Source organism: Phacochoerus africanus, chromosome 2 (assembly GCF_016906955.1).
Source record: "Phacochoerus africanus isolate WHEZ1 chromosome 2, ROS_Pafr_v1, whole genome shotgun sequence".
NCBI classification, from domain to species: Eukaryota; Metazoa; Chordata; class Mammalia; order Artiodactyla; family Suidae; genus Phacochoerus; species Phacochoerus africanus.
The window spans coordinates 56788510-56813413 of NC_062545.1; the positions used below are offsets into that span (position 1 = coordinate 56788510).

At 39.4% G+C, this 24904-nt stretch overlaps 1 protein-coding gene across 1 annotated transcript in view; it reads right to left on the reverse strand.

Annotated features, from left to right (window-relative positions):
- Positions 1–217: 217 nt before the first annotated feature.
- The window catches only part of RNGTT (RNA guanylyltransferase and 5'-phosphatase), a 205861-nt gene continuing 181174 nt past the window's right edge, over positions 218–24904 (reverse strand). Inside the window, exons 15-16 of the mRNA XM_047760902.1 lie at positions 2042–2165; positions 218–461 (exon numbers count right to left, since the gene is read on the reverse strand). Of these exons, the coding sequence (XP_047616858.1) occupies positions 298–461; positions 2042–2165 (288 nt within the window). The 3' untranslated portion in view covers positions 218–297. The remainder of the gene's footprint in view (positions 462–2041; positions 2166–24904) is intronic.

The following is a 24904-nucleotide window of genomic DNA, read 5'->3' on the forward strand; positions in this document are numbered from 1 at the left end:
GATTTTGATCTGGTTTAAACCTTTGGATATTTCAATCTTCATATTCCACAAGGTAAGGCTGAGTTTATCAGATATAAATAAAATGTTTAAGTCCATGGTGTATTGTAGCACTGAGGAAACAAATGCATCAAATATTTACAGGCTGGCTACAATACTTTCCTTTAAAAAAAAAAAGTCAAAGTCAAATGTGTATTAACATCAAGCCATACTCTTTGAATTTCTCTGGCTGCAAAAAAACAGGGCAACAGCATTTTTTCTCACTCGTGTTTCCTCTCAATCCGAAGTCGGAGGCAGGGCTTAGGTCAAGGGGCGAGGTCTTTTGGGAGGTGGTGGGGGCATCAGCTCTGCATCCGGGTCCGGATGATGCTTTCGTTTCTGTCCTTGAGAAGCTGCCACACACCTGTCGATGAACTCAAACAGCATCTCCTTGGTGACGGGGTTTGAGATGCTGTTACACACAGCTGTGGACAAAGGGAGACACGCGCCTCACGTGAGGGTCCGAGAAAGCAGCCAACTCACCCCGGGGAGATGAGGACAACAGGCTACACCACTTTCATCTTATCCACCGTGGGTGATTCACTCGGTTTTTCCACTGTGCCCCTCCCTCCCCTACCCCGCAATGAGTGCGGTTCTGCTGGCTACTCTTTACTATTAATTCTAGACCAAAACTTCAAGTGTTTGAGTTTAAGCATGCCTTCACTATGGTTTTCTATCCCTTCAGTTTCTGTAGGGTGTTATTAACCTAGTAGAGGGCATCATGCTCTGGTCCATATTTAAGCACAGTTTCTAAAGAAGCTGGGCTGGCCCCCCTGCTCCTCTTCTCAGAGAGAAGGGCGCACTGACGCATTAACACTGCACCAGCCGCCGTTCCCACTGACTGAAAGGAGAGGCTTTACTGTACCTGGCAGAGTGTGTGATTTTTCATTTCAGTAACTCTTTTGAAGTAAGATATTATAACAAAATCACTAATAAATAAAACATCTTTTCTTAGATGATCAAAACTGTATTCACCCACTTGGTTTTAGAAAGACAGACACTGGATTAATTACTCCTCTTTTGAAATTAACTCATCTTGTCTAAACACAGATGTAAGTTCCAACAAGAATGTTTGAATGTATGATAGGAACTCCCCCCCCAACCCGCCCCGACCCCAACCATGCTTCTGGCTGCAGCATGCAAAAGTTCGTGGGTAAGGGATGGAACCCAAGCCACAGCAGCGACCAGCTGCAGTGACAACATTGGATGCTTAACCCGCTGCACCACAAGGGAACTCCCAATAGTAACTTTTAAGCTGCAAGACTCAAAATGGCAATTTCTATATTTTCTCATAAGTCTATCATCTGCTCAACATCATCACGTCCCGAGAACTAAAAGTACATAATCCTATTAACCTTCACTCTTGGTTTCTGTCAGGTTTTTTCCCCCAATTCCACTAAAAATGCTACCAGTAGTCATTTACCTCATAGACCTAATTAATACGTGTTGTTCCTCATGAAAGAAATGTACAACTGTGAATTCCCAGAGCATTCAGACTGTACCCAGAGCACACCCTGAAGGAGAGCCATGCCAGGTTTTAGGGTTTGGGTGGTTTTTTTTTTTTTCCTCCTAAGGTTTTCATTGACTTTGCTCTCCATTGTTTGCAAAGCTATTTTAGGAGCTGGAAATTACATTTTCCCCAGCTAATTTTGTCTCTTACCATCTGGCAAACGATGGTTTTTAGAGTTTTGAATAGATTTGCAATTATCGTGGCTTTTGTTATAGTTGTTGTTCAACAAATTCAACTTGTCCACAACCCACTCTCTTGCCCTTTAAACTCCTCTCCTGGGCCCGGGGCCCCGGGCCCACAGGTTGAAGAAGGACTGGAGCCACATAGGGCACAGACCTGCATGGGCCCTTGCCCAGCCAGCAGGGACTGGGGTCTGGATGGCTCTGCCCCACAAGCCGAACCACTTCTGTGTGACAACACATTTTGGTTCTGACACCTTAACTTTTTTTTTTTTTTTCTTCGATGTAACATCCGTTGGGAGCTTGTCATACTCACCCATGGCAGTGTTGTAGGCATTAGGAAAACTTTTGTCTGTTCTCTGTCTCATAAAGACCCAGCTGTTGTTCTCGAATTTGCATTCTATAATTTTGTTGTCATACTGTTTTAGCTCTTTTGTCACCTGTTTTAAAAGAGAATTGAGGAAAATATTTAAATCGTTTGACAGGCTTCTTGCTTCCACTATGTGACAGACGCATTAGGGAATGCCAAAAACACCTCAGTGCCTCTTCCCGCTGAGCTCTTTGTCATCTGAAGTGTCTCATCAAGCCCAAGGGTGCACCGTGCACTCCCTTGCATACATGCTCATTAATCTGACATCTTATAAATAGTTGTGAAAACGGCTGTCAATATATAGCAATTAAAAGAACCCAAGCAGAAGCCAGCCTCTTCTGGGCCAAATGCAAATATGTTACCATAGGGACCAAAGCCTCCACTATTGTCTGGGTCCCTCTGGCTTTCAGAGATTGAGCATGCTGCAGAGGCTTCCACAAGTTTCTGGAAGGTCACACCACTTAACTCCTAGGTCAGAACCTAAGAAGTCCCCCAAACTAGTTAAAAGAAAAAGTTACATATGTAAAGAGTAAACATTAGCATCAAATTCCGGTAATGTGCATCCTAAATATTGTGCTTTTTAAAGCAGTGATAGTGAACCAAAAAAAATCTGATCTTTAGGCTATTCGCCCTTTCCATCTCCAAACCTGACTGGACTATACTTGCATTTTCAACAGATCTGAGAGGACCTAGACCTGTCCCTAAAAGTGATGTTCTACTTAGCAAAGTTGCTAAATTTATTCTCAAATATTCATTTTTATAGTCCCAATTCCACTCCCTCCCTTCCTAGGGCTCTGCCTCCTTCTTTTTGATACATTATCTATTTCCAGTGTTAGATGAAGCTACTTTTGATACTGGTTGGTAGGTTTTTTGGCTGCTTCACCTCAGATGATTGAATATGGATTACAACTTACTCTTTCAAAGCTTACAAGTATCCATGGTAACTATAGAGCCTTTTAAAAGATATTTCATCGGGCTGTGAGGATGGTTTTCATAAATAAGAACCTAAGCTTATCTCCACAGTTTTCAAATCAAATGCCGGTCATGGTAATATTTTAATTCTGTCCTCATCTTTCACAGCTAACAACTTTTCCTCACAATATGGTAGATTGCAATCAGTTAACTTCATTAGCATTATTTGAAATGCTCTCATTTTTCTACCCACATATTCACCACCACCTAGAACTATGAAGGGAAGCAAATTTTTAAAAGATGCTTTCAATTCACAGATTAGGCAGAGTATGTCTTCATAAAAACTTTCAAATTGTATTTCTCTTCCCTTAATGAGTATTATACTTGATTGGTCTACATTTGCATTTTCAACAAATCTGAGAGGACAAATACATTCAGTGTACTGGAACCAGACTTGGCCCCAAAAGTGATGTTCTGCTTAGAAAAGTTGCTAAGTTTATTCTCAAATATTCAATATTCTAGTCTCAACCCCCCTCCCTCCCTTCCTAGGGCTCTATCTCCTTTTATTCTTGATACATTATCTATTTCCGGTGTTAGGCAACTCATTCAGGTAAGGCAATACTATAAGAAGGGTCTAACAGACATAAATTTCTAAATTTTTCAGATTCTCCATTTCCTAATTTCTAAAATGGGCAAAGGGGTTTCTAATTCACTGGGACATTGGAGCAATAATAAATGAAAGTGCCTGGCATTTAGGAGTCAACTAGTAAAATTCTTACCTGCATGTAAAATTCTTAACTGAATATAAAATTAGGAAATGAAACACTGCTTATTTTTTAGAAGAAGTTTACGAGTAAATTAAATAAAGAAACCAAGATGACATGGAAAGGTACACGTCAAAAATACCTGTCAAGAAAATACATCATACAGAGTTACAAGAATGCCCTGCCATCAATAAGGTGCAGTCTGTGTTTTCACCAACTTGCAATCATAGGACATCTTTATCATATAGGTTATCATTCTTGTGTTCCTAGTGTCAGAATTGCTATATGTTGTGTTTTGCTCACTCTGACGACAGCAATTAGGCAGTATTATTAAGTAGCTGTGAATCCACTTGGGCATGCATTAACAGTCTGGGAAACAGAGCTTTCCAGAGAATGCATTCACCTGCCATTATGCCAACCTAAACATATATCCATGTTTAAGAACAGTACATTGTTCTTCACTGATCACACCAGTTATATTCTCGAGATAGAAACGCTTCAAGGTACTCATTTGGTTAGGTAATAAAACACATTTAACTGATAGAAACAATACCTCTCCTGTGTGTACACACTAAAGACAGTTGTCACTAATGGCCAGACCAAGAGAATGTTGGTGGGAAGGAGTTTTAGTATCCAAATTCTAATTTGTTACCATGACAATAATCATCCTCAGCCAATCACATATTCTTATTTATTAAAACAGGATCTGGTTAGGCCTTTTATAATCAGCTCTGTTATCCTAGTTTGAGTTAATGAGAACTTGAAAGTAATAAGAATAAAATATTTATAAATCAGGATTTCACATCTGTACCCATAATTACATTGGATTAATGAGATTTTTACCATTTTTGAAAAGAAAAAGATGCATTTTTTATAGAAGAAAATTTTCTTCATGTATCCATCTTATTGAGTACTATAGTTTTTATACCATTTGAATCTACCAATAACATGAGGTTAAGATACAGTCAGATGAAACCACATCTAGTACCTCTGAAGATTGTAGTTTATCAGGTCAATGAAAATACCTGGAATAAAGGGCCCAAGACAGAGGCAGGCAGCACGACGGTTGTTCCTCTCTGCACTTTTTAAATAGAACCCTTTCTATAACTTAAATTTTGGATACACTACCAAGTCACCAAAGTTAAACCATCAGTGCTGGCTGAACCAAGCTGCACAGAGCAGGAAAGATGCATTTCGATCTCCAGCCCCGCGGCACAAGCCTCTAGAATTTACGGTCCCTGCTTCGTGAGAGCTGTTCTGTTATCAAGAGCTCATCTTTCTTACACAGAGAGACTGTACAAGATGTGGGGAGGAGGAGGATTTCTCTGAACTAATTTGCTTGAGAGATACTTTAAAGTAACTAATATTCTTAGACTGAAAAAGACACCGGTAAGCTGGTGTTTTGTTTTGTTTTTTTTTGTTTGTTTTACTTTAAATCTTGAGATAATTTTAGATCTACAGAAAAGCTGGAAAGATATGCAGAGAGTTCCAGTCTTCCCATCACCCAACTTCCTCTAATGGTCATATTTTTGCATAACACAGTAGATTTGTCAACTCTGAGAAATTAATGTTGGTACAACACAATCAGCTGAACTACAAAGGCTTTATTCAGACCTCATCAGTTTTTCCACTTATGTCTTTATCTGCTCTGGGATCCAATCTAGGAAACTGCATTGTACTTAGTTGTCACATGTGCTTCGTCTCTTATGATCTATGACAGTTTCTCAGGCTTTCCCTGACATTCCTAAAGAGTGCTAGTCAGATATTCCGCAGAATGTTCCTCAATTTGGGACTTTCTGATGTCTTCTCGCGATTAGACTGTGATTATGAACTTGGGGACAGAATGCCAGAGAGATGAAGTGCCTTTTTTACTATGAAATATCTGGAGGCTAGAGAAGATCAATGTGACTTCTTACTAGTGGTGTAAACCCTGACCACTTGGGCAAAGACAGTATCCGCCAGCTTTCTCTGCTCTAACGCTGCTGTTTCTTCCCTGTTCACATGCTATTAGTTATGGGTTACTATACCCAGCCCAGCTCAAGGACAAGGGAATTAAGCCACTTCCTGGAAGGATGGGTATCAAAGAATTTGTGGACTTTTACTAAAACTACCGCTGAAATCAATACATTTCCTGGGAGAGATACTTTGAGGCTATGCAAAATATCCCCTTTTCTTCTTAAAAATTTCGCTCATTAATTTTGGCATTCATCCGTGAATCCTGCCTGCAGCAATTACTACTGTGGTGTTCTAATGGAATTTTCTATTTTTCCATTCTTTCTACATTTATTATCTGGACTTCTTCTGTAAGGAAGATTTATCCCTTTTCCCTCATTTATTTGCTTATTTGTATCAATAAGAACTCGTGGATATTTATTTTATTCATTGGCTTATAATAAAATACTGCTGTCATTTATTTTCTTGCTCAAATAATTCCAGTTTTAGCCACCAGGAACTCTCTCAGCTTGGCGCCTGTGTCCCTTTAACTAACTTGCTTCCACTTTTACTTATTTGCTTATTTACTTTTAGCATTTAATTCCTGGCAACACAAGACACTACTCCAGGCTCACCTTGCGTTTTCTCTGCTTCAGCCCTAGAGTACGCCATTGGGTCCTCTACCAGGATTTTATATGAAAAAAATTACTGTTCAACAGTCCAGGCTATGTGAAGAAAGTATTAATACACACCACTTGTTATAATCAGAATTTAAACACTATTATTGAGACAAAGAGAGAGGGTGGGAGAAGGAGAGAGAGAAAGAGTAACAATGAGACTCTAAATATGAATATATGTACATACTTAGAAGTTTCTACCTCATCTTTTGTGAATTGCTGCCATCTGGAGCTAAACCAAGGTGACCATTTTTTTCTTTTCTGAACTTATAGTACTGCTCAAGCTCTAACTCCGTGGTGTAACAGAAGGTGAACTGTTAAAACATATTTCAAGCAGACAAACTCAAACAAAAAACTTATTTTCATGTAAGCAACTTCAATGTCTAGTACTTATGAATGAGAGCAGAGAAAATAAAACAACAAATAAATCAGAAATGAAATGGAATTATAAAAGTTTTCCTTGTGGCGTGAGAATAATACAAACAGCTTACTCTGAATTATTAGTCAATTTTTTAGAACTACTACCTGATAGTAAGGCCTTGATATATTGCTTTTAGAAAGTGTATCCATTTACTGGAAGAAATAAAACACCCTTCACAAGTTTCTTTCTTTTTTTTTTCTTTTTTTTCCTTTTTTTTTTGGCTGTGCCCATGGCATACAAAAGTTCCCAGGCCAGGGATGAAATCCATGCCACAGCAGTGACCAGAGCCAAAGCAGTGACAACACTGGATCCTTAAACCACTGAGCCACCAGGGAACTCCAAGTTACCCTTTTTAAAAATGCCCTCGACTTAACCACTTAAAAAAAATATTCTGCTGCTAAAATCCATTTGTTTGTACTTTTATAATGAAGAACCACTGTATAAATAACACACCTCACACTTGCTGGGTTGTCAGAAGCACAGAAACAGCAAGTCTCTCACCTGAATGGTGGGGTCTCCAAGTCCTCGGATCCAGAGTTCAACTAGTGAAAGGAGCCAGTAAAAAGAAGGCAGCTAGAACTCTGTCTTATTTATCTCAAAGGTCATACAGATGAGTCACAACTCCAGGGTACGAAATCCCCACTAAACTACAGAGTATTACCTTTTCATCAAACCAGAGTTAGGTACAGTTACTATTCAAAATATGATAAAACTTCACATGAAATAACTGGGCAGGTGAGACAACAGCACGTTGGCAGTAGTTACTGGTAGATGGTGGAGTTAGGAAGAGACTTATTTTCTCCTCTGTGTTTTGCTGTATTTTGCAAACTTTCTATATAAACATGCTTTACTTTCATTCTAATAATAAAAAATTTCTAAAATAAACTGTTTCATGAAAGATGATAAACATGAGACTGGTGTTTTATGAAGAGGTATAAAAAAAAATAAGAGATAAACATTTAAACAGAAACAAAAAGTCTTAGAAGAAGAGTTCCACAGTTGCCGATCTGCAGTGAGGCACCCCAGGGCGCTAAGAAGAGCAAGCTCACGGAGGCACCGTGGGGGACTTTACTTTTCTAGGGAAACACTGTGGCCTGTGTTGGACATCACACAAACTACTAGCTGGTGGGAGTCCATAGCTTCAATATGAGTCCTCTGGGTAACATATCTTTGCAAAGCCGAGTATTCATTGGTTACTGGTATTGATAAAAAGCAAGTATCACAAAAATCAATGTGGAAAGTAAATGAGGTTGGTGCTATATAATCTGATTCCAAGATTTAAGAAGTTCTGCAGTAAACACAGGTTATGCTCTTAGGACATAAATAACTTCTCCACTGTGTCCTGTTGATGGCTGGTTGAGTAAAGTAAGCTGGTACTGTCTCTGAGAAGCCTTGTTCTGCCTCCTTTCTCCTTTCCACCCTTTCTTTCTTCCTCCCCAAATGACTCAAAAGGTTTGGGGGCTTAAATATCCTCAGCTTTTCATCTGAATAAATGTAATGCATTTGTGCTCTCTCTGTCTGGGTCCTACGATGGAGGGGACGCCACTCCTAGTCTTTGCTATCGTGGTTTATTTAACACTTTTAATAGGCAGTATTTCCTCCTCTAGACAGTGAAGAACAAGTAGAGGAAAGAAAGGGAAATATAAAGGAAGATTTCTTGGTGCCCACCCTCCTTAACTGGCAATGTCAACCATTTCTAGAACTGCATGATTCATCTTCATATAAAAAATATTAATAGCTTATTTACTGAGCACTTAGTATGTGTCAGGCATTATAAATGCATGACATAGATATATCTCATTTAGTCTGTACCGTGATCTCAGGAGGCAGGAATTATATCACTGTCCTTCGGTAGGCAGAGAGAATAAAGCTTGGTGTAAACATCTTACCCAATGTCACAGACCTAGAAAACCGAACAGCCAAGTCTCAAACATAGGCCTCTGTGTCTACTGTCACAACGCCATGTCTATCCCACCAGCTATTACAGAGCATGGCGCTCTATGGGCAATAAATGTAGAAAGAAATAAGTTGGTTGAAATTGGGTACAGAAACTTCTGCACATATAAGTGTAAAAAGGCAGTGATAATGTGGAGTTCCTGCTGTGGTGCAGTGGGGTAAAGGATTTGGCAAAGGTCACAGCTGCAGCTTAGTTTCAAGACCTGGTCCAGGAACTTCCATATGTCATGAGTGTGGCCATGAAAAAAAAGGTCAGTGATATGAAAACACAGACACTGGACCTTACTTGGCAATAACACTGAGTGTAGACGTATCCTTTCTGTTATTTGACAAATGTTACTGAGCAGCAATGGGCCAGGCTTGGGGTGGTGGACGGGTGATACAGACACAGTCCCTGCTTTCTGAAATGTAAAGTCCAGTAACAGTCAAGAAAAGAGTTACAAATTATGATAATGGCTATGAAGGAAACAGAAAATCTAATAGAGACTAATGCAGGGAGAAAGATATCTGGTTTTAGGCTGGGTGGTCTGAGGAGATGACAACTAAGTTGAGATAGGATAAGAAGCCAGCCTTTAGAAAGAAGGGAGGGTAGGGGGAAGGAGAGAAAGAAGTGGGAATGGGCAGAGGAAGGAGAGAGAAACTCAATCCACTCAGTGATTAAAAGTGTGTCCAAGCCTTGAGGTGAAAAGATCTTAAGATCTTGGCATGTTGAAGGGACTGAAAATAAAGAATGTTCTCTACAAGCCTTTTAAGGGGGTCCCATATAAGCCTGACACATTCCTCTTACATATATACTCTTTTATACCATAGAGAGAGAGTCCAGTGCCTATTGCACATCTTTATTTTAATGTCCCATAGACTTCTCAAGCCCAACATGTTCAAAACTTAACACTTCTTCTTCTTCCAAATCTATTCTTCTTTTTTTTTTTTTTATGGCTGCACCTGCAGCATATTTAGGTTCCCAGCCTAGGGGTCAAATCAGAGCTGCAGCTGCCGGCCTACATCACAGCCACAGCAATGCAGGATCTGAGCCATGTCTTTGACCTATGCTGCAGCTCACAGCAATGCCCTGATCATTAACCCACTGAGCAAGGCCAGGGAATCTGCATCCTTATGGATACCAGTCAGGTTCATTGCTGCTGAGCCACAATGGGAAATCATAAATCTATTTTTTTCTGTCTCAATAAATGGTTGGCTCCAATCACCTAGTTCCTCCTGTCAGCAGCTTTAGTGTCCTCCTGTTCCCTCCCCCTTTTATTTTCCCTCAGTTTAATGCATTACCAATTCTTATCTCCAAAACACATTCTGAGTATTTTCTTCTCTCTTATTACTGTCATCACAGCCCAAGCCCTTACTGACTCTCAGATTCTTGCAACGGCTCCCACACTGGTTTCTTCTACATTTCCCCCATTCAACCATTTCTCTACAGTGCAGCTAGATTGGTCTTTGAAAAATATAAATCCAATCAAATTATTCCTGTGCTTAAAAGAAAAACAAATAAAAGACACATGGGTTGGAAAGGGAAAAATAAGACTGCCTCTATTCACTGAAGACATGATCATTTACATAGACTGAATCTACAAAGATGCTCCTAGAACTAATAATTAAGTCTAACAAGCTTGCAGAATGCAACGTTAAAATACTAAGACCAATTGTATTTCTATATATTAGCAAAGACTGATTGGAAATTTAAAATTTAAGAAGTATCACACAGTAACATTCAAAAATATGCAACAGATATATTAAAAAAACATACAGAATCTGTATGCAGACAAATACAAAACACCAATGAAAGAAAGATATCAAAGAGGACCTAAATAAATGGAAAGATGTACCATGCTCATGAATTGGAAGATTCAATATTGTTAAGATGTTAATTCTACAGATTCAACATAATCATAAGCAAAAAGTTGGGATTTATGTTTTATTTATGTTTTGATAGACAACCTGATTCTAATATTTATATGGAAATCCCAAGATATCAGAACAGCCAAAACAAACAAACAAAAAAGGTTGGAGAACTGGCACTAACTGATTTCAAGGCTTGGCATAAAGTTTCAGTAATCAAGACAGTATTGTACTGGTGAGCAGAGAGACACAGAGATCAGTGGAACAGAAGAGACAGCCCAGAAAGTAAATCCACAGTTATAAGGTCAACTGATATTTGATATAGGTACAAAGGCAATACAATAGAGAAAGAATAGTCTTTTCCTCAAAAGGGGCTGGAACAATTGGATATTCCCATGCAAACTGATGGACTTCAACCCCTATCTTTCACCTTACACAAAATTTGCTCAAAACAGAAAATACAACTAAAACTATAAAATTCTGCTCTGCTCTGAAGTTACTGTTAGAAGAATGAAGAGACAAGACACAGATTAGTATAAAATATCTGCAAATAACATATCTGACAAAAGACTTGTACCCAGAATACATATAGAACTCTTAATAAAACTTAATAACAAGAAAACAACACAATTAAAACATGGGCAAACAATCTGAACAGACGCTTCCCCAAAGAAGGTATATAAGCTTTGCCATGAAATAAGCACATGAAAATATGCTGAACACATCCTTAGTCATAAGGAAAATGCAAATTAAAATCAGTGCAATATGACTATGCACCTATTAGCATGTCTAAAATAAAAAAATACTGACAATAAGAGTTCTCATTGTGGCATAGCGGAAACAAATCCGACAAGTGTCCATGAGGATGTGGGTTCAATCCCTGGCCTCGTGCAGTGGGTCAGGGATCTGGCATTGCTGTGAGTTGTGGTGTAGGTCACAGACACGGCTCAGATGCCAAGTTGCTGTGTCTGTAGCTGTGGCCAGCAGCTACAGCTCCGATTCAACCCTAGCCTGGGAACGTCCATATGCTGTGGGTGCACCCCTAAAAAGCTAAAAAAAAAACCAAAAAACAAAAAAAACACAAAAAAACCCTGACAATATTAAGTGCTGATACCAATGCCAAGCAACTCAACTCTATAATATACATTGCTGGTGGGAATAATAGCATAACCACTTTGGAAGGCAGTTTAGCAGTTTCTTTATAAAGTTAAACATACATTTACCAAAGAGCCAGCAACCCCACTCCTAAGTATTAACCATAAGTAAATGAAAACATGTTTGCATAAAAACCTGAATATAAGTGTTTGCAGTAGTTCTACTCACAATCACCCCAAATTGGAAACAACACAAATGTCCTTCAACTGGTAAAAAGATAAATTTTGGTACAGCCTTACAATGGAGTACTACCCAGCAATAAGAACTATTGATAAACTACTGGTAAATATAATAACGTAAGATGAATTTCAAATACAGTATGCTAATTTCAAGAAGTTAGATTTTAAAAGCTATATAAAGTATGTGATTCCATGTACATGACACCCTAGAAAAGGCAAAATTATAGGACCAGTGAATGTGATTTGGGAGTGGGAGAAATGGTTGATTACACAGGGGTGTCCTGAGGAATTCTGGGGGAGATGATGGAATTGCACTAAATCTGGATGCTAGTGGTAGCTTCACCTGCATGCATGTGAACTATATACTCACAGAACTATATACCAAAAGGAATGAATTTGCTGTATGTAAATTTTCAAAGATGAATTTAAAACAAAAAAGAAGAAAAATATTAAAATGCTTACTTTAAAAAAATAAATTATGTCATTCCCTTATCATTGGCTTCCCATTACAGATCATTAAATGACATAGCTCCTGCTCATCTTTCTAAATTCTTCTTTCACTTTGTTTATCATTATTTGTAAATACAGGGTTTTTTGGTTATCTATTTAATATCCGTTAGCCAGAAGGGTTACTAATTACTGGGTACTTACCAGGTGTTGACTACTGTTCTAAGTGCTTTACATGGCTTAATTTATTTAATCCTCACAACAACTCTGGAAGTCTCCTTGTTTTTACAGATAGAGAAGTAGAGGCACAAAGGAGTTAAGGAATTTGATTAGGGTCTCATAGCTCCCAGGAGGCCCAAAAACCAAAAAAACAAAAACATATCATATTCCTATTAGGTTTTATAATACAGTGTCCAATTTAATCTGTAAACAAATCCAATGAGATTTCCAGATGTGGAAACTTACATCCAGAGAGTTAAGTAACTTGCAGAAGGACACACAGGTGATTCATTTTGGTATCAAAATTCAAATTATAGATCTCTGTGAGTCAAACAACAACAACAACAACAACAAACCTGTGCCCTTCTTTTCCCTAAGAATCTATGCTCTAGGTTGAAAAACTATTAAAGGAGGCAAAGGTAGACTGCACTTGGGGAAGATTTTACTTCTTGTGTAATAAACTGTAATTTTAAGTAATTATTTCCAAGGATTGCATTCCACTGGGGAGAGCCTGTGGATGGGAGACAAGTGATGTGCGACAGATGAAGGGCGGGAGAACATAACATGCTGGCTTGAACCAAGCACGATGTCTATCAAGCTTCTTTTTCTTTACTTTCTAAATGCCCGCCATGGTGACCTGTGTCATCTCTGCTGTTTGCTATTCCCGTTGCATGAGCACAAACTACAAATCACAGAAAATTGCAGAATTTCTCAATCATTAAGGATTTACAATAGGTTAATTTTAAAATGGGTTGTACTTCACAGCTGCAAAGCTTTTGTCTGATTTCTCGACCAAATGAGAAGCCATTATTGGACTGAAGACCTTTCCATGGGTGTGGCCAGCACCAGGAAAAGGTCATGTGAGCAGAACAGGCAGCTCTGCCAGGTAAGGTGAGATAATGGTAACCCGCGCTCACTAAACAGAGTGCCAAGCTCCACAGCACCATGTATCACTCTGTTTATACCAAGCATGAAGAGAATTCTAAGCAGATCGTGGGTTCAGTGCATGCTTAGGATAATAAAAACGATATGCAACCAAGAAAAACTTTTACAGTCTATAGGCATACCTTGTTTCACTGCACTTTGCTTTATTCAGCTTCACAGATAATGCTTTTTCACAAATTGAAGGTTTGTAGCAACCTTGCTCTGTCGGATAATGGTTAGCATTTTTAGCAATAAGGTATTTTTAAATTAAGGTGTGTAGTTTTTTTTTTTTTAAGACATAGTGCTATTATTACACACTTAATAGACCACAGTTAGTGTAAATATAACTTTTTGAGGGGCCATACCCACAGCAGGCAGAGGTTCCAGGGCCAGGGATTGAACCCATGCCACAGCAGTGACCTGAGCCACAGCAGTTCCTTAACCTGCTGAGCCGTCAGGGAACTTCCTACACAACTTTTATACATGCTGGGAAACCAAAAAATTCATGTGACTTGCTTTATTGCAATATTTGCTTTATTTCACTGGTCTGTCTGGAACCAGATGTGCAGTATCTTTGAGGTCTGCCTGTACCATATATGAGGGGAGGAAGCTAAAATGTTTATGTACCTCTAACATTTTTCTTTCTAAATAGTCATAAGTACAATGACAGACTTAACTGATGTTGCTTTTTTAAAAGACGTTTGTCTCACAGCCAATGCAAATAATTCATAATGCATATGTTTGTTAGAGAGAATTTGGTAAATGATCTATCTACTCTAGTAACAAACACCTAACTTAAAATCATTTTAATGATCATTAAATATCATCAGAATATGATGATCCAGTTTAGAATACACTGGATCTAATGCCTGAGCTAGACAATTTATTAAGGACTTTCCAAGGACTGCTAACAATTTGGATCCAACAATGTTCATTTTTTATGGAGGTTCCCAGGCTAGGGGTCTCATCAGAGCCAGCCTACACTACAGCCACAGCAAGGCAGGATCTGGGCCGCATCTGCGATGTACACCACAGTTCACGACAATGCCAGATCCTTAACTCATTGAGCAAGGCCAGGGATCGAACCTGAAACCTCATGGTTCCTAGTCAGATTCATTTCGGCTGCACCACAACAGGAACTCCTCAACTCTACCCTTTTTATAGGGACCTCAAGAGAACTGTCCTCCAGCTGGATCCACCTGGCATGTGGCAATAAACCCAAATGCTACACAGTAAGTGAAGATATCCTTCCTGTTCTGCCAACCACTTAAAGAAGGGGGGAAAAAGAAGAGAAAAAAAAAAAAAAAAAAGGCTGACATTCTTCCCCTTTGATCATCTTCCCGAGTAAACCCTTTTCTTTTAAATGACTTGACCTGCTCTAGCAGCACTAACAGGCACCGGCACTAACAGGCACCAAAGCCCAACGACCCACAACACCTCTGAATCATTAGCTTTGAGACACAGGACTCCTCAGTTTAGAGATAATGCTCTTGTGGTGACTGGGACCCATCTGATCACACAGAGCTTTCCAGGATTCCCTGCTTACAAGTGGGCCCCTCGGGTCAGGGCAGACACTCACTAAGCACTCTGGACCACACAGCTGCAACCTGCCTTCAGTGTGTCTCATCGGCCATGTAGACTCATTCTTTCACCCTCAGTCATGCACACTGCATCCTCTTTTTATACATGCTTTCTCAACAACTACATTTCTTCTTTAAGAAAGAAATTCTGGACTTACTGACAAAGGCATTACACAAATAGAGAGTGACAACACACTGCTCGGAATCCTGGGTATTCTGTTTTGTGTCTCTCTGTGCCCTTTGAGTGATATTCACAATGGATTTATTTAAATCTGGCTCAGCAGCTCCAGGTTTTGAGGGATAACAAAAACCACTCGGAAGAGGGTGAAAGTTGGAAAATGATTACAATCTGCATCAGATGTCACAGTCCCTAAGTACCTTCCTCAAAAAAAAGTCCTCCCCCCCCCAAACACATTACAGGTTTTTTCCCCAGAAACACATTACAAATATTTTGGAGTCAAGAGGAAACCCAGAGACCATCAGATCAAACACTTGTATTTTGAAATATCCAAGTACTACACTGCTTCCCCCCCATTTTCTCCATTAACTAGGGTACTGTTATGGGTATGAACATTCATGCACTGCGGAGGCTATAAAGCCAGGAGAAACAGCAAATTCATTATTTTGGTAACATACTCAGAACTAACTTAATGTTTTTACCTAAGATATTTATTTTCATTCAGAGATATTTACTTTTAAAATTACTGACTGAGATGTTTTCCCTTGATGGGGAAGGGGAGGGAGCTAAGAGTTTTTGAACTGGTTTGTAACCAGCACTTTGCGGGGCACCTAATATATATTATTACCCTTTTTAAACTAATAAGGAAATTAAGGATCAGAGAATTTAACCCATTCTTTCAGGCTGTGTTTGGATCTAGAGCTCTATTTCATATGGACGCTTAGAAATATCCAGGAAATTCAATATGCTGGAGGAAAAGAAAAATTTTATTACTGTTCACTCCTAATCAAGAAATGACTAAATAACTAAACCAAAGAGCTAATGGAGTATTCTTTGCAGTCACCATAAACTACAGGTGACATGTGGCTTGCGCGAGGTCATGTTAAGTTTGATGTAGTATAATCTTCTAAAACAAATAAGAAACAGAGGCTGCTGCATGTGAGAAAAACGAACAAAAACAAGCAAACAGACTAAAAACTCACCAGCCTCCAGTGCCATGCGGTGGCTAATCCCAGGGTGGAGAAAAGAGGCCTGGAAAGAAGTTATAGGAGGAACAAAGTGGGAGGAATCTCAAAAGTGGGTAGAGGAAAGGATGTAGATAAGGAGACAAAGGAGTGTCCTCAGCCACGGCTGTGAAATGAAGATAAAGCGCTTTCAGCTGAGTAACAGACAACAGAGAACGATATCAGTGATGATTAGAGCTGTTTAAATTTTCAGTGGGCTCCAGTGATTTAAAACAGTCTTTTCCGTCCTGGCAACTGGTTTATCTGCTTTTATTTTCAAACTCGGTGGGGAGAAAAGGATCTTTGCAAAGAATTATGCATGTATGTAAAATGCACAAAAATATCATTGTCTGAAGATTTCTACACTGAGAAGTCTCTGATTTTTGAGGGGTCAGAACTGCTACAATTCACAACCCCTGAAGCTTATGTGTGGAACCAGATTAAGTTTCTCATTTTGTTCCCCCTCTCCCCCACCTCCACACTCCATTCAGTTTTTGTTCTAGTCCTGTCCTGGCAAGGATAATGGCAACATCTCCTGGTGGGAATAAAAAACAAAAGTCAAAATTACATGGGCAACCCCACCCCCACCATCTCTGGCTAGTCCCCGCTCAGCTGCTCTTATCAAGACTCCAGTTAAACTATTCTGAATCAGGCAGCTGTGCTTAACCTATTAGAAAGGAAATTATCTTCTGGGCTACAGCACTAAAGTACTTGGAATTAAGTCAGAAGATAAACAAAGTAGGTGGCTTTTCACCTGTCCTCTAAAAAGTACTTAGCACAATCTTTAGTTCTTAATAAAAATAACATACTAGGTAAGTGGCTTGCTTAGTAGCAGTGCTTTGAAATCATGTGCCAGAGGATATTCTCACACCAGTGTGACTCCCTCTAACTTTGGCTAAGTCGGCTCAGCTCCATGGCTATAAGAAACCACTAAGTTGAGACTCTGACGATGCTCCTCCTGTCAGGGCCAGGCTGTGCCAGTGCCAACTTTCAGGCCAGGACACCTGCCACCCCACGCTCCTGAGGTGCACTGTTGAAACCAGTGGCACACTTGCCACATGAGGGTCTGCTCTGGCCAAATGACAATGCAGGAAGGATATCTGGGGCAGGGGGGAGGGGTCATTCAGAACTGGAGTGTTGGAAAGTAGAGTAACAAGCTGAGAACACTCCATCATCTGTTTTGCTTCACCTCCTGGTACTGCTCTGTGCCCAGAGGCTCCAAATCATCACGGCTTTAACTGCTGTGCCACCACACTTCAGATGTTATCATTATCATTTACCTTTTTGCTTTTGAAATATTCCAGGAACAACAAAATCCTACCCACCTAACTGGTGCTAAATTTACATATAGTCATGCTTCCCCTGCTCTGGTATTAAATGGACATTCTAGTCCTCTTCTGCCCTGAGGAAAGGGGATAAGTACCTGCTTGGGTTTCACCAGGAAATAAATGCTCTGTAGCGCCACTTCAGAGCCTGCTGATGGCAGAGCAAACAGCTGAATTTAACCCCAAATTAATCATGAAATATGAACGCCAACTTAAACAGGTTGGCAATGATTTGGTAAGTTAAGGGAAGTGGCAGAGTGAACTGGGACTTTTTTTTTTTTTCAATCTGACATGATAGAAGGAAAAGTAGCTCATTCTTAGTTACATTTCTTTTTGCCTTTTCTTTTGGCTTTAATAACTTTTTAGAAATCAAAATCCAACAGAGAACAATTATGTTAATAATGCCAAGAAATCTGTTTGCTTTGTTAAATTGAGCTTCAAAAGCACTTCAATTGAACATACATTTGTGATTACAAGTAATGCCTATTCTTATATCCATTTAAAATGTTTACTTTATTACAGCTTATTATAAATGTGAGTCTGAAATGCAGCACCATGGCTGCTCAATTTCCAGGCTACAATCTTATGATAATCACATGAAATGTATTCATGTGTCAACAGAACTGCCTAACAATGCCCCAAATGGGGTTGTTCACAGTGCTGGGTTTTGACGGCCGCATGGTTCTAGGCTCCAGGATGTTCAGAAACTGCTACAAGCAGAGAGCTCTTTGAGAATTTTAACTGAGTTTGTAACATGTACTATTTTTTGCTACACTTGGCTCAGTTTAATTACTATGATCTCAGAAGATAACTGAGCTCCTACAAGAAAACTGACCCCAAATATCCAATCATATGAATAGGATAAGGTTCTACTGCTTTATCTTATGGCTGGAGTCTCTTTTTAGACAGCCTTCAAGTACGGGGGTGGGGTGGAGTGGGGGGGGGTGAAAGTGAAGAATCCTTCTGTACTCGACACTCCCTACTGCATGCAGGGATAAAAGGTACCCAGAAGATACCTTCTGTCATCCTGGAATGTCACAAAGGAGTAAGGGAACACATACAATAAATGCAGACCCAAGAAATGGACGTGGATAATGGCTCTAGAGGTGCCCCTCCCTCCCCACTACTGGTTTCTCTGCACACCCACGCCTTCTTCACTCTTGTGACAAGCAGCCCATAGAACTGCCCAGTGTAAGGGTTGAAATCTCAAGAAACATTTTCTCAACTCAGCATTTTTTTTTTTTTGAGGCTCTACTAAGCAGGTGCCAGGCCAAGTGCCTTTGCGCTCACTGTTTCATTCACAAGATCTGTTTGCATGCAGGGGACCATTCACTCTTGAGAGGGAGGATTAAGCATGTAGTGGCAGGAGCCAGAACCATGGGGGAGTAAGATCTATTCTGTGCTTCACCCTTTGTTCTTCCTCTGAAGACCACCTCGAAATTGCTAACAGGTCTGTGCAAATACTCAACTTGAAGACAAATCACTTTTTACATTCAACTGCTTTAGAAAGAGTACCAAGCCCAGAATTGTGGCTGGAAGGGAGCCTAAGAGCCCATTTAGGCCAAATCCCTTTTTAAGCTGAAAACACTGACGTTCACAGAAAGCCTACAATTTGTCCAAAGCACACACCTCTGTAGGGGCAGAAGCAGAATGAGGCTCTGGACTTGTGGCATTTCAGTCCAGCACAGTGACCCTCTGGTTTACAAAACAATCCTTCCATCACCAAAATGGATAACTTTGCAGGCCAAATTCTTACTTGCAGTCATCTAAATGTCATCAAAGAGGAGAAAAATGTGTGACCCAGTTTATCTAATGAAAGCAAAGTAGTTTATATCCCTACCTACTACATACACACACACACACACACACACACACACACACACACCACAGAGAGGCACGTGCAACACGCAGGTACACGTTTCACAAAATAATTTATATGCTTACTTGGTGCACTCTGTTGGACTTCCCGTGTGGTTTGCAGCATAACTTGGTGCACCTTGCTGCTTTTTCTTCTATTTTCTTTTATTACCACAAAAAACAAACAAAACTGGTTGAGAGCCACTAAACTGCTCTCAAGACCAACCACCAAAGTTAGAAAAAAGCCTCAGAGTATACTGAGACAATAATGAATTAATTTCAAACAAGGAAGGAGGGAGGCATTTTACCTTTTCTAGTCTTGAGCTATATAGAAAATGGAGGCAAGCAACTCTCAGGACAGCAGGCTAGAGCCACCTCCTGGCTTCGTCGCCCTCCCCATGTGCTCTCCTTCCGCAGATGCGGTGAGAAGGCTGCCCAGGCTAGGCACACGGTCATCCATCTCCCCCACAGTTCCTCTGATGCAACATGCCAGCAAAGAGGAGCTGACACCTGATTTTAATTTAAAAATTTCAGATGACCTTTTTTGGGGGGGGGAACTGAGCCTGTTTTTTCAGCTCCTGAAACACCACGTGATATATTATTTCAGAGTATAATTTCTTCCTTCTGTTTATAGTCTCCCCCATTAGAGGGTAAGCTCCTTGGGTCCTCATTCTGTTCGCCGACAGATCACACTAAACATATAATAGGTACCCAATAAATGTGTTTAAAAAAGTGTGATGAACATTATACAAAGACATTATAGAAATGACATCGGGTTTCAAAACATTCCAGCCATCAGTAAATGATGTTCCGCCCCTGGACTATCGGGTGCTCCTATCCTCCTCTCTTTCCCTCTGGCTACCCACCTCATTTTCACCAGGATCACTTTCTCTGGGAAGTCTGCTCTGTCTCCACAGATTCTCTGCTTCATTGATATGCTCTCATAGGACCTTATTCTTCCCTTATCTTAGAAAAACAGCCTACTGAATTCTCTACATCTTCAACTTGACAATAGGCTCCATCAGGATGGGGCTTTATTTATTTATTTATTTCTGGTTTTGACTGGCATATGGAATAATACAATGCCTCACACAAAGTATGTGCTCCATTGAGTTTTTTGCATGCAAGTATGCATTAAAATTATGTACTGCTGACCTGAAAACAAAACCAAACCAAAATAGGAGTTCCCACTGTGGCTCAGTGGTAGAAATGACTAGTATCTATGAGGATGCACGTTAGATCCCTGGCCTCGATCAGTGGGTTAAGGATCTGGCGTTGCCGTGAGCTGTGGTGTAGGTCACAGACATGGCTCGGATCCTGCGTTGCTGTGGTTGTGGTGTAGGCCGGCAGCTGCAGCTCTGATTTGACCCCTAGCCTGGGAACTTCCGCATGCCACAAAAGTGCAACCCTAAAAAGCAAAAAACAAGCAAGCAGAAAACAAAAAACAAATCCAAAACAGATTAAACCCAACCTAATGACACAGTCTTATGAGTAATTAATAGCTGGATTAACCACAGCTTTCTTAGTAGAAGCCCTTTTAAACCATGCTGCCATATAAAATTAGGCTTCTCCTTTGTAGATGTAAGTACGACTTCCAGTGAAAGAGAAAGGAGAATGTCAGCTATTGGGGAGAACTGAAGGGGGAATCAGAGAGGAGAAAGTAAGCAAGCAAACCACCTAAAATGCATTTTTATGTCAGATGGAAAACAAACATACAAAATGGTTAAGGCATCCCACTGCATCATATTCATCATAAATCAAGAATTTTCTGCTTCCTAAAACCTGAAAGATAATGATGCATCCACCCAGTATTTACCAATATTGTTCACAGGAGGAAAAAAGATAAATGTATCTATCATTCCTTTTTGCATCAAGTATACAAATAGGAGAAGCACTAGATAATACATACTGTAAATATGCAAATTTTAAATAATTCATTTACATAGCTCTACTGATAGGAACTCAAACGTCTTTTTTTTTTTTGTCTTTTTTCGTTTTCTAGGGCCACTCCTGAGGCATATGGAGGTTCCCAGGCTAGGGGTCTAATCAGAGCTGTAGCCGCCAGCCTCCGCCAGAGCCACAGCAATATGGGATCTGAGCCGCATCTGTGACCTACACCACAGCTCACGGCAACGCCAGATCCTTAACCCACTGAGCAAGGCCAGGGATCAAACCCACAACCTCATGGTTCCTAGTCGGTTTTGCCAACCACTGAGCCAGGACGGAAACTCCAGGAACTCAAACATCTTTATAAACATTAACCCTTCACATTCTCGTGAGCTAGTTTTGCAAGATTCCTATTTCAAACAGTGACTTAGGACCCATGTAAATAAGGATAAATTCAAAATAATTTCTGCCTTCCTGTCTGCCACTCTAAAATGAGCCTACATTTTCTTCTTACAGTAATTTTCCATGAATTTTCCACACTAAATCTTAAGAAAGATCTCTGTCAAAATTCTCACCAAATCTGCACATAGTAGGATCAGCAAATTGTCTCCAAAAAATAGGACTTGCCAAGTTAGTTCAAGGTAGTCTCAATAAAAATATTCAATAGGATTACTCAAAGTTGAAAGGCTACAGACCAAGAAAAGACATTCAACCAGCCACTGAGAGTCTGCCTTTAGTGTACAAAGGGTTGGCTTCGAGTGGCTAATAATCTATCACTTTATTAATGATCCAACAGAGGACTTAATGAATAGCCTATTAATAAAATCTAAATTCAAATTTGAAAGTTCTCTTGAATATCTTTTAGGAAAAGCAATATAATGAAACAATCTTAGAGGAGGTAGTTTTGAAAAAAAAAATACAGAAAATATAACTTGGAAAAAATATAAAAGATAAAGTCCTAGTAAATATTTACTATGTAAGGGAAAATGGAAAAGGTATAATCACCATGGAGAAAGAAATGACAGTAGACAGATTATTAGAAAAAGATTTAAAATGAGACATTCCATTATTTTTATATACTATTGTTTTTAACAGAAGCAGTCATATTACTGTAGCAGGAGGTAGAATTTTGGAGGAAAGACTCTTGAAGGAAGAAGAACTATCCTACTGATGGATGAAGAATTGGGGTTAAGTTTGAGTAGTTTGCTAGGCTTTTTTTCCCATCCTTCTCTCTATATTCACCCAGAAACTACAAAATGCCTAAATAAAGTAATAGGGACAAAATAAACACAGAAGCATTCCTTACTTTGTTTTCTCTATTTGGGGTGTGTGTGTGCACACATACTTGCAAGTATGTGTGTATGCATATGATGCATACATATATAATGTATATTTTTCTTCAGATTTTAAATACCAAGTCCAGAGCTTCTAGAAAGCATGTAACTGAAATTGCATACAAAAAAAAAATGTAGACAGAATAAAAAATTAAACCTTGCAGTTGAGGCTAGGATAGGAATAAAAGCTCGTCTGTCATTATTGAACCTTTCAAAGCCTAGAGAGAGGAACAAATCCCAGCCCTCAATAGACATATATACAACAGCCTATGCAGTCAGAAAATGACAGATTCAGGAAAAGAAACTGCATTCTTGATTATCAGCCCTGCAATCTTTCCTCTACATCGCACTGGCCAACATATAATTTAATCACTTGGATGTATGTGATTATTTTTATTTATAGCCTCCAGATCTGCAGATATAGAACTTGCGATTTCTAGTACTTACTCTATCTGAAGACATATCATAGATTTCACCCTCTCCTGCTCTTTGGAATGGGAACAGAGACACATTCTTCTTTTTAAGAGTTATAGCTCATTTGCACAACAAACATTTTTTTTCAGCTCATATTATTGTGCAATCATATTCTAATGAGTCCACAGAGCCTTCCTTACCACCACCCAGGGGAAGGTAGACGAGAGGACATTTGTATCAGAAAGGGACCGACCACCATTCCCCTAGGCTGGACTTTGTGTAGCACCAACCTGCAGAATGAGGAGGACAGACTTAGCTGTTTCTGATAAATGCATATGTCTCTGATATGTCCATTGTTGAGCTTCTTAGAGTAGATCCAGTTTTTTCAGGAGAGTTAGCATGGCTGCAGCATCTTATAAGCCTAACTTACTCTGCTCTATAAGGAAGACGTTTTAGAAGGATTCTAATTTAGCACTGCTAATTAATATATCACCTTTTGGTAAATGAGATCAAATTTATATGGAAAAGAAGACATACTTTACCCTGAGGTCACAGATAGTGTTTACAAGAGTCAGACAGCTAGTCACAGAAAGTTTAAAGCTTATTTTCCCTGTCTCCAAAGCTCTTAACCATGTAATCTGAATAGAATTCTCAAAAAATTTTTATTTTGTTTGACTTTGAATATTTTCACCTTTCTTTTTTAAGTCCTTAAAGTCAAATACTTTTAAATGACTCTATTTTTGTTTTGGTTAAAAAAAGAAAAACTAGAAAGAATGCTAGACATGACTTACTGAAAAACCATATTTTTAATTAAAAAAAGTTTTAAGACAAAGACAAGAACCCCAAATCTCATACTCAATTCTGAGCTCCTTCCAGCATACCAGACTGTTTCCTTTTTACATCTTCAGACAATCACATAGCATGCAATTTAAAGATAGTTCTGTATGGTACCTTCCTCATCTTGCTAGATTATTGACAAAATTTAGGAAAGAGAATGACAAAAGAATATAAGGGACTGCAGAGTGGTAGACTAGATCAAAATCCTGACTCCAGTGCTTCTGATACACGTACATCATGCTCTGTGCTGCACAAGCCTTCGGCTCCATTCTACACAGCTCTATGCTCTTCAATTTTTAAGCCTTGCAACCTGGAGCGCAATGCTAGGAATCTGCCAGATGGTTGCCATGGGGCCTCAATGAGTTAACCTATGTAATTTATTTGGTAGACATCAGGGGGCGCACTTCTGTTAGCCTGCCTTCCTGTTATTTCCTGGAGTTACTCTGCACTCAGTTTAGGTTAGGAAAATATGATAATGTATTACATCAACAGAAGAAGTTTTCCTCCATTATATTTATGTTAAGTTCCATTTTAAAGAATAAGAAAATAAAATTAAATGAAGACACTTAAACCCCATGCAGGTGACCCTGACTTATTCAATACATGCTTCATTGAATTTGCTTTATATAGCATATATGTACTTTTATACAGCATAAAACTATTAATGGCAGTATATGAAGGCAAATAATTGACTATTTGGTTTATTTTCATTCTATTCATTGCAACCTGAATTGGAAAAGGCTGGCTATTCCGTGGGCTTTTTTATAAATTAAAAGCAAAGTGATACCTGGCTTTGAAACAATATCTTGAGTTCAAAATCAAAACGTCTCCTTAGCTAGAATCCTCCTTCACAGATGTGAACTCCAAGCACAGCCACGTGCTTTACTCTTTTAGGAGAGGTGCCTCAAGTCTGGGGCAGCCCAAATTCCCTATTACAAACATCCAGAGAAACATACCTG